The following is a 14,774-nucleotide window of genomic DNA, read 5'->3' on the forward strand; positions in this document are numbered from 1 at the left end:
GACATGGCCTCCTTGTTCACCTGATCTGAACCCCATTGAGAACCTGTGGTCCATCATCAAATGTAAAATTTACAAGGAGGGAAAACAGTACACCTCTCTGAACAGTGTCTGGGAGGCTGTGGTTGCTGCTGCACGCAATGTTGATGGTGAACAGATCAAAACACTGACAGAATCCATGGATGCCAGGCTTTTGAGTGTCCTTGCAAAGAAAGGTGGCTATATTGGTCACTGATTTGTTTTTGTTTTGTTTTTGAATGTCAGAAATGTATATTTGTAAATGTTGAGATGTTATATTGGTTTCACTGGTAAAAATAAATAATTGAAATGGGTATATATTTGTTTTTTGTTAAGTTGCCTAATAATTATGCACAGTAATAGTCACCTGCACACACAGATATCCCCCTAAAATAGCTATAACTAAAAACAAACTAAAAACTACTTCCAAAACTATTCAGCTTTGATATTAATGAGTTTTTTGGGTTCATTGAGAACATGGTTGTTGTTCAATAATAAAATTAATCCTCAAAAATACAACTTGCCTAATAATTCTGCACTCCCTGTATATATATATATATATATATATATATATATATATATATATATATATATATATATATATAATATATACACACAGTTGTGCTCATAAGTTTACATACCCTGGCAGAATTTTTGATTTCTTGGCCATTTTTCAGAGAATATGAATGATAACACAAAAACGTTTCTTTCACTCATGGTTAGTGTTTGGCTGAAGCCATTTATTATCAATAAACTGTGTTTACTCTTTTTAAATCATAATGACAACAGAAACTACCCAAATGACCCTGATCAAAAGTTTACATACCCTGGTGATTTTGGCCTGATAATGTAACTATCCTCACCTGTGATATGTTTGCTTGTAATTAGTGTGTGTGTATAAAAGGTCAATGAGTTTCTGGACTCCTGACAGACCCTTGCATCTTTCATCCAGTGCTGGATGAAAGATGCGACGTTTCTGGATTCTGAGTCATGGGGAAAGCAAAAGAATTGTCAAAGGATCTGCGGGAAAAGGTAGTTGAACTGTATAAAACAGGAAAGGGATATAAAAAGATATCCAAGGAATTGAGAATGCAAATCAGCAGTGTTGAAACTCTAATCAAGAACTGGAAAATGAGGGGTTTTGTTGAAACCACGGTCAGGTAGACCAACTAAAATTTCAGCCACAACTGCCAGGAAAATTGTTCAAAGACAAACCCACAAATAACTACAGGTGAAATACAGGACTCTCTAAAAACATGTGGTGTGGCCGTTTCAAGATGCACAATAAGGAGGCATTTGAAGAAAGATGGGCTGCATGGTTGAGTCGCCAGAAGAAGGCCATTACTACGCCAAACAGCACAGAGACAAGCCTCAAACTTTCTGGCACAAAGTCATTTGGAGTGATGAGACCAAAATTGAGCTTTTTGGTCACAACCATAAACGCTACATTTGGAGAGGAGTCATCAAGGCCTATGATGAAAGGTACACCATTCCTACTGTGAAACACGGAGGTGGATCGCTGAAGTTTTGGGGATGTGTGAGCTACAAAGGCACAGGAAATTTGGTCAGAATTAATGGCAAAATGAATGCAGTATGTTATCAAACAGAACCCCTCATTTTCCAGTTCTTGATTAGAGTTTGAACACTGCTGATTTGCATTCTCAATGCCTTGGATATCTTTTTATATCCCTTTCCTGTTTTATACAGTTCAACTACCTTTTCCCGCAGATCCTTTGACAATTCTTTTGCTTTCCCCATGACTCAGAATCCAGAAATGTCAGTGCAGCACTGGATGAAAGATGCAAGGGTCTGTCAGGAGTCCAAAAACTCATTGACCTTTTATACACACACTACACTACTTACAAGTAAACAGATCACAGGTGAGGATGGTTACCTTTAATAGCCATTCAAACACCTTTGTGTCAACTTGTGTGCATGTTATCAGGCCAAAATCACCAGGGTATGTAAACTTTTGATCAGGGTCATTTGGGTAGTTTCTGTTGTCATTATGATTTAAAAAGAGTAAACACAGTTGATTGATAATAAATGTTCATCACATAAGGGAATATGTTCTATGTATTTTTAAATCGATAATCCTATATATATCTAGATCAATAAATATATATATATATATATATATATATATATAGATTTGGGTTGCAACAACTAATCAATATAGTCAATAATGATGGATTATAAAAATAGTTATCAATGAATCTCATTATTGATTAGTTGGTTTGCAATTACTTTGTCTGTACACGGCACCAGCTGCTTCCCTCCAATGAGCTCCTGCACATGTTATTGTTTTTTATGGTTATGCCCTTGGCCTAAAGGATGTCTACAGATGTTAACTTTTCACTTTTTCAGGACAGTATATGTTTACAACTACTCCTGGTTTATGTGCAACCCAGAAATAATAGGAGTCATCATTTGGATTATTTTAATAGTTGTTTTATATTTTTCATTAATTGTAATATGTACCAGATTTAACCTCTATAAGTATATAACTTATTTTAAGAGCAGACTATATATTCTTCCCCTATTTACTACTGCATATAGATATTCAAGATATATTTATGTTAGAATGAAGTCCAGGCTTGCTTTGTTAAGAGGCACCTTGCATTGGTGGAGAGCTAACAAAGATAAATATCCCACCTTGGTGAAATTGGCAAAACCCAATTTATGCATCTCTGGCACCTCAACAACATCTGAGCGCCTCTTCTCTGCTGCAGGCAAAATAGCTTGCAGAAAAAGAGAGCCAGCCTCAGGCAGGAGTATGTTGACATTTTTGCATTTCAAAAAGTGAATAACAGAATGTTATAAACAGTGATAGTCTACCTATTTCTAGATCTTCATCTTTTCAAACAGGTTGTGGTTTTGTTTTGCTTAATTATAAAAATTTGTTTGGCTGCTTAAAAATTAGACAAACAGTTGTGTTAATGTACAGTTTTAGTCTGAAATTTATTTATTTGTAACACTCAGCATGTGGATTTTATTTTAAATATAGGATTCTTTTTTTTTTATCCGATTAATCAAAAAAATTATCGCCCGATTAATCAATTATGAAAATAATCGTTAGTTTCAGTCCTAATATACGGCTAGATTACAAGTTTTGCGTTATGATCGGTGCGGTACTAACTTGCAAGTTATTGTCATTGCCCACTTACCTACAGCGCTGGTATTACAGGTTTACAAAAACCCGGTGTTAGCAGGCAAAAAGTGAGCGTAGAGCAAAATTGAGCTCCATACCGCACTCCAATACCAGCGCTGCAGTGAGCGGCAGTAAGCTGGTTTTATATGCTCATGCATGATTTCCCCATAGACATCAATGGGGAGAGCCGGCTAAAAAAAAGCCTAAAACCTGCAATAAAGGAGCGTAAAGCTCCGTAACGCAGCCCCATTGATTCCTATGGGGAAACTAAATTTATGTTTACACCTAACACCCTAACATGAACCCCGAGTCTAAACACCCCTAATCTTACACTTATTAACCCCTAATCTGCCGCCCCCGACATCGCCGACACCTACATTATACTTATTAACCCCTAATCTGCCGCCCCCGACATCACCGACACCTACCTACATTTATTAACCCCTAATCTGCCACCCCCAACGTCGCCGCCACTATACTAAAGTTTTTAACCCCTAACACTAAGTCTAACCCTAACCCTAACACCCACTAACTTTAATGTAATTAAAATAAATCTAAATAAAAACTACTATTAATAACTAAATAATTCCTATTTAAAACTAAATAATTACCTGTAAAATAAACCCTAAGCTAGCTACAATATAACTAATAGTTACATTGTATCTAACTTAGGTTTTATTTTTATTTCACAGGCAAGTTTGTATTTATTTTAACTAGGTACAATAGTTAGAAAATAGTTATTAATTATTTACTAGCTACCTAGCTAAAATAAATACAAATTTACCTGATAAATTAACCTAACCTGTCTTACACTACAAATAAATTACATTAATTAAATACAATTAACTAAATTACAAAAACCAAGCAAACACTAAATTACACAAAATAAAAAAAGAAATTATCAGATATTTAAACTAATTACACCTAATCTAATAGCCCTATCAAAATAAAAAAGCCCCCCAAAATAAAAAACCTAGCCTAAACTAAACTACCAATAGCCCTTAAAAGGGCCTTTTGCGGGGCATTGCCCCAAAGAAATCAGCTCTTTTACCTGTAAAAAAAAAATATACAAACAACCCCCAACAGTAAAACCCACCACCCACACAACCAACCCTCCAAATAAAATCCTAACTAAAAAAACCTAAGCTCCCCATTGCCCTGAAAAGGGCAGTTGGATGGGCATTGCCCTTAAAAGGGCATTTAGCTCTTTTTCAAGTGCCCAAACCCCTAATCTAAAAATAAAACCCAGCCAATAAACCCTTAAAAAAGCCTAACCCTAACCCCCGAAGATCCACTTACAGTTTTTGAAGACCCGACATCCATCCTCAACGAGGCGGCAGAAGTCTTCATCCAACTGGGCAGAAGTCTTCATCCAGACGGCATCTTCTATCTTCATCCAATCGGCACGGGTCCATCTTCAAGACATCCGGCGCGGAGCATCCTCTTCAATCGACGTCTTCTTCCGAATGAGGTTTCCCTTTAAATGACGTCATCCAAGATGGCGTCCCTTAGATTCAGATTGGCTGATAGATTTCTATCAGCCAATCGGAATTAAGGTTGAAAAAATCCTATTGGCTATTGCAATCAGCCAATAGGATTGAGCTTCAATCCTATTGGCTGATCCAATCAGCCAATAAGATTGAGCTTGCATTCTATTGGCTGATTGGAACAGCCAATATAATGCAAGCTCAATCCTATTGGCTGATTGCAACAGCCAATAGGATTTTTTCGACCTTAATTCCGATTGGCTGATAGAAATCTATCAGTCAATCTGAATCTAAGGGACGCCATCTTGGATGACGTCATTTAAAGGGAAACCTCATTCAGAAGAAGACGTTGATTGAAGAGGATGCTCCGCGCCGGATGTCTTGAAGATGGACCCGATCTGTGCCGGATGGATGAAGATAGAAGATGCCGTCTGGATGAAGACTTCTGCCCAGTTGGATGAAGACTTCTGCCGCCTCGTTGAGGACTTCTGCCGGCTTCGTTAAGGATGGATGTCGGTTCTTCAAAAACTGTAAGTGTTTCTTCAGGGGTTAGGGTTAGGCTTTTTTAATGGTTTAATGGGTGGATTCTATTTTTAGATTAGGGGTTTGGGCACTTGAAAAAGAACTAAATGCCCTTTTAAGGGCAATGCCCATCCAAATGCCCTTTTCAGGGCAATGGGGAGCTTAGATTTTTTTTAGATAGGATTTTATTTGGGGGGTTTGGTTGTGTGGGTGGTGGGTTTTACTGTTGGGGGGTTGTTTGTATCTTTTTTACAGGTAAAAGAGTTGATTTCTTTGGGGCAATGCCCCGCAAAAGGCACTTTTAAGGGCTATTGGTAATTTAGTTTAGGCTAGGGTTTTTTTTTATTTTGGGTTTTTTTTCTTTTATTTTGATAGGGCTATTAGATTAGGTGTAATTAGTTTAAATATCTGATCATTTCTTTTTTTTATTTTCTGTAATTTAGTGGGGTTTTTTTGTAATTTAGGTAATTGTATTTAATTAATGTAATTGATTTAATTGTAGTATAAGGTTAGGTGTTAGTGTAAGGCAGGTTAGGTTTTATTTTACAGGTAAATTTGTATTTATTTTAGCTAGGTAGTTAGTAAATAGTTAATAACTATTTAGTAATTATTCTACCTAGTTAAAATAAATACAAACTTGCCTGTAAAATAAAAATAAACCCTAAGCTAGATACAATGTAACTATTAGTTATATTGTAGCTAGCTTAGGGTTTATTTTACAGGTATTTAGTTTTAAATAGGAATTATTTAGGTAATGATAGTAGGTTTTATTTAGATTTATTTTAATTATATTTAACTTAGGGGGTGTTAGGGTTAGACTTAGGTTTAGGGGTTTAGAAATTTAGTATAGTGGTGGCGACGTTGGGGGCGGCAGATTAGGGGTTAATAAATGTAGGTAGGTGGCGGCGATGTTAGGGGCGGCAGATTAGGGGTCAATAATATTTAACTAGTGTTTGTGATGCGGGAATGCGGTGGTTTAGGGGTTAATATGTTTATTATAGTGGCGGCGATGCCGGGAGCGGCAGATTAGGGGTTAATAATTTTATTTTAGTGTTTGCAATGCGGGAGGGCCTCGGTTTAGGGGTTAATAGGTAGTTTATGGGTGTTAGTGTACTTTTTAGCACTTTAGTTATTATGAGTTTTATGTTACGGCGTTGTAGCATACAACCCATAATTACTGACTTTCAGTTTACGGTATGGATCTTGGCGGTATAGGCTGTACCACTCACTTTTTGGCCTCCCAGGCAGACTCGTAATACCGGCGCAAAGGAAGTCCCATTGAAAAAGGACTTTTTGAAAGCTGCAGTAATTATGTTGCGTTATGGTCCAAAAAGTGTGGTGATATAGTTATAGTTATATATTTTACCAAAAAAACATCAAACATATATAGAAATATTTATCTATGAATAAATAGAACATATTATTCAATGCAAAATATTAATATTTCATAACGAGTTAGTGCACTTGACTAAACGAGATTGGGCTTGTGTGCAAGTAAAAAACTAAATTTATGCTTACCTGAAATTTATTTCTTGACACGATGAGTCCATGGATCATCATTACTGTTGGGAATATAACTCCTGCCCAGCAGGAGGCGGCAAAGAGCACCACAGCAAAGCTGTTAAATATCACCTCCCTTCCCTCCCACCCCAGTCATTTGACCGAAGTAAAGGAGAGAAAGGAAGCAACAAGGTGCAGAGGTGTCTGAAGTTTATAAAATACTAACAACCTGTCTAAATAACAGGGCGGGCCGTGGACTCATCGTGTCAAGAAATAAATAAATTTATCAGGTAAGCATAAATTTTGTTTTCTTTCTAATGACACGATGAGTCCACGGATCATCATTAATTACTGTTGGGAATCAATACCCAAGCTAGAGTACACAGATGATAAAGGAGGGACAAGACAGGAAACCGAAATGGAAGGCACCACTGCTTGAAGACTGAAGAACCTTTCTCCCAAAAAAACGTCCCTAGCTGAGGTAAAGAGTCAAATTTATAAAAGTTTGAACAAGTGTGAAGACAGGACCCAATTGCCTTGCAAATCTGTTCCATAGATGCTTCATCTTTGAATGCCCAGGAAGAGGAAACAACCCTCGCAGAAAGAGCCATTACTCCCTCAGGAGGCTGCTGTCCAGCAGATTCATAGGCAAAGCAAATGATACTCTTCAGCCACAAGGAGAGAGAAGCAGCCGTAGCTTTCTGCCCCTTATGTTAAGCAGAAGACTGATGAAACTCCTTAGTCGCCTGTAAATAGACTTGTAGTGCACAAACCCCGTCAAGACTGTGTAGAACCTGTTCTTCCTGAGAAGAAAGATTAGGACACAAGGAAAGAACAACAATCACCTGATTAATGTTCCGAACTGCAACTACTTTAGGGAGAAACCCTAATTCAGTAATAAAGCCACCTTGCCTGAAGAAAAGTAAGGTAAATGAACTCATACTGTAACGCAGAGAGCTCTGACACTGTATGAACAGAAGAATAGCAACAAGAACCGAACTTCCTAAGATAACAACTTAATATCTAAGGAAAGCCTAGGCTCCAACGGAGCCCCTTAAGAACTAAAATAAGGCTCCAGGAAAGCGTAACTGGTTTGAACACAGGTCTGGGCCTGACTAAGGCCTGACAAAAAGATTGCACGTCTGGGATATCCCCAGACGCTAAATTAACAAAATAGAGAAGGCAGATATTTGACCCTTTAGGGAACTTGCCAATAAACCCATCTCCTACCTTCTTGGAGAAAAAACAGAATTGTAGGAATCCCACCTCTACTCCAAGAGTAGCCTTAGAATTCTCACCGATATAGCTATCTTATCGAAAATGTTTCTAGTCACAGGTTTACGTGAATCAAGGTCTCAATGACCAAGTCCGAAATTCACGCTTTGATAAATTTAAGCTTTCAATCAATCAGACTCTGAGAAACTAAATCTGTATGAAAGAAGGCCTCTTGAAATAGAAGGTCCTTCCCCGGCTGAAGTCTCCAAGGTGGAAGAGATGACATGTCCACCAGGTCTGCATACCAAATCCTGCGAGGCCACGCTGGTGCAATGAGGGTCACCGACGCCCTCTCCTGCTTGATTCGAGCAATGACTCGAGGGAAAAAAGGCGAACGGAAACAATAGGTATGCGAGATTGAAAATCCAAGGTACCGCTAGAGCATCGCTCAGTACCATACCTCGAAAACTTGGCATTCTGCTGAGATGCCATGAGATCCAATTCCTGCTGACCCTATTTGAGAATCAGGTTGGAAACACTTCCGTATGGAGCTCCCCCTACCCCTGTTGAATGGTCTGCCTGTTTAGGAAGTCCGCCACAGCAATTGTGGGACTCTGCACACTGAATAATCTTGGTTACCTCTATCATGGCCAAGGAACTCCTAGCTCCTCCCTTATGGTTGATGAAAAACAACTGAGGTTAAATTGTCCGACTGGAACCTGAAGAACCGGGCCGAAGTTAACTGAGGCCAGGTTAGGAGAGCATTGAAGATTGCTCTCAGTTCCAGAATGTTTATGGGAAGAACACGCTCCAACCGAGTCTCTGTTTTCTGAGCCTTTAGAGAGCCTCCCAGAAGGCTGGCATCTGTTGTCCCAATCACCCACAAGGTTCTGCGAAAGCAGGTTCCCTGGGAAAAATGATCCAGAGACAACCACCAAAAATAGAGAATCCCTTGCCTCCTGCTCCAGCAGTAATCGCGGAGACAGATCCGCATAATCTCCGTTCCACTGCCTGCGCCTTAACTGCAGAGGTCTGAGATGGAAAATGGATGACCGGGATGATGTCAATTGCCGCTACCATCAGCCCGATTACCTCCATACACTGAGCCACTGATGGCCGAGCAGAGGACTGAAGTGCTAGGCAAGAATCTAAAATCTTTGATTTCCTGACACTGTCGGAAAAATCTTCCTTGATAAGGAATCTATTATGGTTCCCAAGAAAACACCTTTGTATTTGGAACTAAGGAACTCTCTTCCAAATTCACCTTCCATCCGTAAGACAGCAGGAAGGATAACAACCTTTCAGTGTGAGATCTTGCTTGTTGAAAGGAAGACGCCAGAACTAGAATATAGTTCATATAAGGTGCCACTGCAATGCCCCGCAATCGGAGCACCACTAGCAGGGATCCCAGAACCGTTGAGGAAATTCTGGTAACTGTGGTAAGACCAAATGGAAGAGCTGAAAGTGTTTGACTAGAAAAGCAAACATTAGAAACTTGTGATGGTCCCTCCATAGGGGAACATGCAGGTATGCGTCCTTTAAATCCACCATTGTCATAAATTAACTTTCCTTGACTAAAGGAAGAGTGGAACGAATAGTTTCCATCTTGAAGGACGTCACTCTGAGGAATTTGTTTAGACTCTTGAGGTATAAGATCAGACTGAAGGTTCCCACCACGAACAGATTGGAATAGAACCCCACACCTCGTTCCTGCGTTGTAACAGGAACCCTCACTCCGAGGTCGAAGAGGTCCCAAACACAGTGTAAGAACGCCTCTCTCTGTGTCTGGTCTACAGATTATCTGGAAAGCAGAAAACTGCCCCTGGAAGGAAAGGTCTTCTGTATCCCTGGGACATGATGCCCACCGCCCAAGGATCCTGAACATCTCGTACCCAAGCCTAAACGAAAAATGAAAATCTGCCCCCCCCAAGATCCGGTCCCGGATCTTGGACAGACCCCCTCATGCTGCTTTTGATGTCAATAGCAGGCTTTTTGGATTGTTTTCCCCTGTTTCAAGACTGATTGGGACTCCAGGAAGGCTTGGACTGCTCATGCTTGGAGGAGGAAGTGAGAGGATTTCCTTGACAAGTCAAAGGAACAAAATTACTCTGACATCGCTATTGATTATTTATCCTATCCTGAAAGTCCCTTTCCTCCCGTGATGTCAGAAAGTATATCTGTCAACCCTGGCCCAAACAAAGTCCTTCCTTTGTAAGGAATCGCCAAAAGTTTAGGCTTAGATGATACATCCGCAGACCAAGATCTGCGTGCCAGTGCAAAAAACGAAAATTTAGCTTCCAGCTTAATAACTTGAAGGGAAGCATCCGTGGTAAAGGAGTTGGCCAACTTAAGGGCCTTTATCCTAACCTGGACTTCTTTAAGGGAAGAGTCTGATTAAAATAGATTCAGAAAAGGTATCAACAGTATGCTACTGCACTATAGACAGTAGCCATACAAATCACGGGTTGTCATTGTAAACCCTGTGGTACATATCCTGTAACTTCTTATCCATAGAATCCTTAAAGAAGCAACTATCCTCTATAGGAATAGTAGTTCTCCTGGATAGCGTGGAAATTGTTCCTTCCACTTTGGTTATCGTCCGACAAGATTCCTTGATAGAACCTGTTATAGGAAACCCTCTAACTACAGGTGATGGAGAAAAAGCGGATACCCAGTCTCTCCCATTCCATAGCAATAATCTCAGTAGCTCGACCTGGTACAGGAAAAAACTTCCACTATGGAAGGTACATCAAAATACTTATGTAGCTTACTGGAACTTTTAGGATTGACAACAACCCTGGTGACGTTGTCATCCAGTGTAACTAAAACCTCCTTAAGTAACAGACGGAGGTGTTCTAGCTGAAAACTGAAGGATACAACTTCAGAATCAGTAGGAGGAATTACACTGTCAGATTTCGCCTTCAGATGCTATCGAAGTATCCTCCTCCTCATCTAGGAGGGGGCATTCAAAATAACAACAACAGCGTCAGTAACCTCACTACTGAATGTTTACTTTTCCTCTTGCGCTTTCCCTGCAGCACGGGGAAAGCAGACAACGCAACAAAGACTGTCAAGGACATAAGGTAAGCGATGTCTTGCAACTTGACTCCAGGTGGAGTTAGAGGAAAACGCAGGGCACTGTAAGAGTGGGCAATAAATTATATGCACACATGAGGAGAAAACTGCGGAATATATTAAACATAGTCGTTAGGCACCTGAACAGTATCTGCCTAGACAATGTTGGCTCAGATAAAAAAAATTCTATCCCTGTAATATAAAGTTCTGTTAAAACATAAGAAACAGAAGGGATAGGTGGTTCTACATTATCATCAAAACAAGTATTTTGCAAGGCATCTTGGTCCATCTGACTCACAATGGAACAAATAATCACAAAGAAATACATAATTTTTACTAAAATTTTAAACACAAAAAAACGTTACTGTCACTTTAAATTTTAAAACGTTTTTCTTTTTCCTTTTATTTGCATTTTGTCATAAGCAACTGAATAACGTGGTTGCAACAATTATTAACAACCTGTACACCTCAGCTTAGTTTTGCTGAGGTGCCTAACTGCCCTGCTGAAAGAGGATAAAATTTCTCTAAGACAAGATCCGGAACTCGCAATAGCCCTTATGCTGCTTAACAATCTCAGCGTCTGCAGCATAGAGGCAGCTGTCCGGTCCCAAGAGCGCAGACAAACTTAATATGCGCCCTTCAGAGAAATCAATACTAGGTCACAGTACGACAGGGAAAAATGGCGCGCACTAGTAAAGTGCCATCTCAGATAGCCCCACCCATCATGGGCGCCTGCAAAATAAAAATATCGGTCGGCATAATACTAAGTCGAGCAGAGTGGAACCAAATAAAATGAACCATATTTTAAAAACCTCAGCCCCAGTGCTATAACATACTGCCAAAAGTAAGTTCCCCTTAACCTACAGGGGAAAAAACTGTGTGTCCTTATAGAAAAAAGTGCAGACTTTTTCCTGATTGTTTATCCCAGAAAAATAAAGTCGGCACTTACCTCATAAATCTGCCAGGCAGCATGGCAGCTCACTAGGTTTGAGAGGTCCTCTCCCTCACATGGACTTGTGGAAAAAGGAGATAAATACTGAGTAATCCTACTCAGACTGTCAGTATTAGGACAGCATTAACCATATGGAAGACGCAGTGAGAATAATGTCCCACAAGTTCCCATTGCTCTAAAGCCTCCACTGCTCTACTGAAGAGACTGATATGGACTACGGCTACACCCCAGAACAAAGCAGTACAATCTTGCACTGCTTAAAAAATAATAAACTCTTGATTGAAGAATCTTTTACTAACACCTAACTTTACCACTTCCTTTCTCTAACATAGGCAAAGAGAATGACTGGGGTAGGAGGGAAGGGAGGTGATTATTTAACAGCTTTGCTGTGGTGCTCTTTGCCGCCTCCTGCTGGGCAGGAGTGATATTCCCAACAGTAATTAATGATGATCTGTGGACTCATCGTGTCATTAGAAAGAAATCACAACATGAGTTTTCTAAATATTTTGCATTTAAGACATCTCTTATGCTGGGCTTACCATATTTGGTATGAAATGTATGGTCCATTATAACGTTTCTGGGGTTAGCAGCACCTGAATATAAAATATAGTGTATATATATATTTTAAGCTAGTTTTGGTATGAGTTTATGACCCCTTGTAAAAGCCCATCCCAGAGTCCCCTGTGTGCCTCCCCAGCAGGGGCAGAATTAGCAACCTGATATCACTGATATTATTTATAAAATATTTTGGAGAACTAAGAACTTTGTCATTTATAAATGGGATCCTGTGTAAAACAGCAAAACTGACCATCTTTCTGTGCCAAGCTCCTTTGAGACAGATATCTAACGAAGTACAGTGATAGGCTCTGTTTTTTTACTCCTTTTTATTTTTTAAAACTGTTTTGCTTTTGTGTTTCTGTGTTTGTTAATTCCTTTTCTATATAAATGCACTGTGACTCTTTTTTGTTCATAATAAATGTTCCTTTATTAAGTTGTCTAATATTTGAACCACATTACAGAAGAGACTAGTAATAACAGTATTATGTTTTTAGATCGATTTTTACCAAATTGCGTTTTGGGGATTTTTAAATCTGTTAGTCTGTGTTTTTCTTTAGGATTTCCCAAATAATAATCTTAAGGTGGAGGCAGCAGAGTTAGTTTAGTGTGGGTGGCATTAAAGGGAAGCTTGGGAACTTTTCTGGGTCTAGTACAGATGAGAGAGTGTTTGTTAACCCTTGCACCCACTGAACTATGTTACATGCTTGTCTGTAGTGGCTAGACTGTGAAAAACTGCTTAAGGTGATAAGGTTCAGTTAACCCTTTCTGTGACAAATTGGTGACTGGTGTAGGGTTGGTCAACATTATTTTGAGAGCTTTAGCTTAAGAATTATGAGTTTTGGAGTGCATAAATAAACATTAGAGCCTTTTTGTCTTCAAAAACCGAGTAATGCAATTTTAAGATTTCAACCACAGTACAGTTTTGCATCATTGGTCTTTTAAAAAAATAAAAAAAAATAAGACAAATGTAATTTGGTATCTAAGTGTAAAAAGTAATCACAATTCTCTTTTGCAAAGAAATGGAAACGATTTCATACTTCATACTGCTAATTTATATATTTATGCTTATAAATGTACATTCTGTTCTATGGTGCATAATAGATGTATATTAATAAAAAAAATATCCCAGTACATAAATATATTATTTTACATTTTTCTCTGCTACTCTTTTTGATACATAAATGTTTTTCTGAAGCATAGTCAGAGCATTAATTTCATATCAAACCCTGTAAATCTGCTTGTTTCTCCGTATTCATAAATGAACAAACCTGATGACAATATTATTTCCATTTCAACTTTCAATGACCACTTCGTTTTATAACAGAAATTGCATATCAGTCTCCTTCCCCTCAGAGCTACTAAGATGTTTCTCATTCAATGTCAAAATACATTAGTCTACAAAAATGTACCACAACCAGCAGTAGAATTACAGGATTAGACCATCATTAAATGAGTAATTATGAATTAATTATATGAATTTAGGAAAAACAGTGTATTGATGGAAGTGATTTCTTGAAGATGGTATAAAGTATAGGAAATGGATATATGGGAGATAACTTATAAGAAGAATGTATACATATGGTGGAGGATTTACCTGTGTTCCGGTGACAAGCTGGGAATGTTTGACAGGGCACAGGTAATCCAGTCCTGCCCACACCCCTGCCAATTGCACTATCCAAACTCTGCTGACTACGGACAGGGATACCTGAAACCATAGTTCCATGACCAGTCTTTTCTGACCTCCCAGGCGTCCCATTCCATACACGTGATCCATCTGTCAATGCTAGAAATAAAGGGTAATGGTCATTATATTAGTGTAATAATAATGATAATTAAGAATAATAAAAATTCGCCACATACTCACAGTTATCTTGTGTTTTATAAAGGCCACCCCAAATGTACTAGTTTTGTTTAGTCAGTTATGTTTTTTGTATCTTATATTATCACAAATTTTTGTCATATAGCCCTATCTCTGTACTCAGCACTACAGAATTTTGTGGTGCTATACAAATAAATTATGATAATAATAAAAATAATAACTAGGATTTTCTAGCACTGAAAATGTTTTTCCTAAGCGGGGGAGCAGATCTGGCCCAGAAACAATAAACAAGAGAAATAAATAGGGAGGGTGAGAGAGCTCAGCTGGTTATTGAGGGAGAGAGCAGGTTGTCCACAGTGGGAGCTGTCCAGAGAGGCAGGTGCTGGAAAGAGAAGTATGAAGTGGGGGAGGAGAGGCAGACTTGCAGGAAGATGGTTGATTCCATAAAAGCACATAGTGATGCATTCTGCAGTACGATAT

The 14,774-nt window shown here is 38.9% G+C and overlaps 1 protein-coding gene across 1 annotated transcript in view; it reads right to left on the reverse strand.

Moving 5' to 3' along the window:
• NYAP1 (neuronal tyrosine phosphorylated phosphoinositide-3-kinase adaptor 1) overlaps positions 1-14,774 on the reverse strand; it is a 176,719-nt gene that overhangs the window by 37,290 nt on the left and 124,655 nt on the right. The window contains exon 6 of the mRNA XM_053718361.1: positions 14,070-14,258. Within this exon, the coding sequence (XP_053574336.1) occupies positions 14,070-14,258 (189 nt within the window). The remainder of the gene's footprint in view (positions 1-14,069; positions 14,259-14,774) is intronic.

This window comes from Bombina bombina, chromosome 6 (assembly GCF_027579735.1).
Source record: "Bombina bombina isolate aBomBom1 chromosome 6, aBomBom1.pri, whole genome shotgun sequence".
Taxonomy (NCBI): Eukaryota; Metazoa; Chordata; class Amphibia; order Anura; family Bombinatoridae; genus Bombina; species Bombina bombina.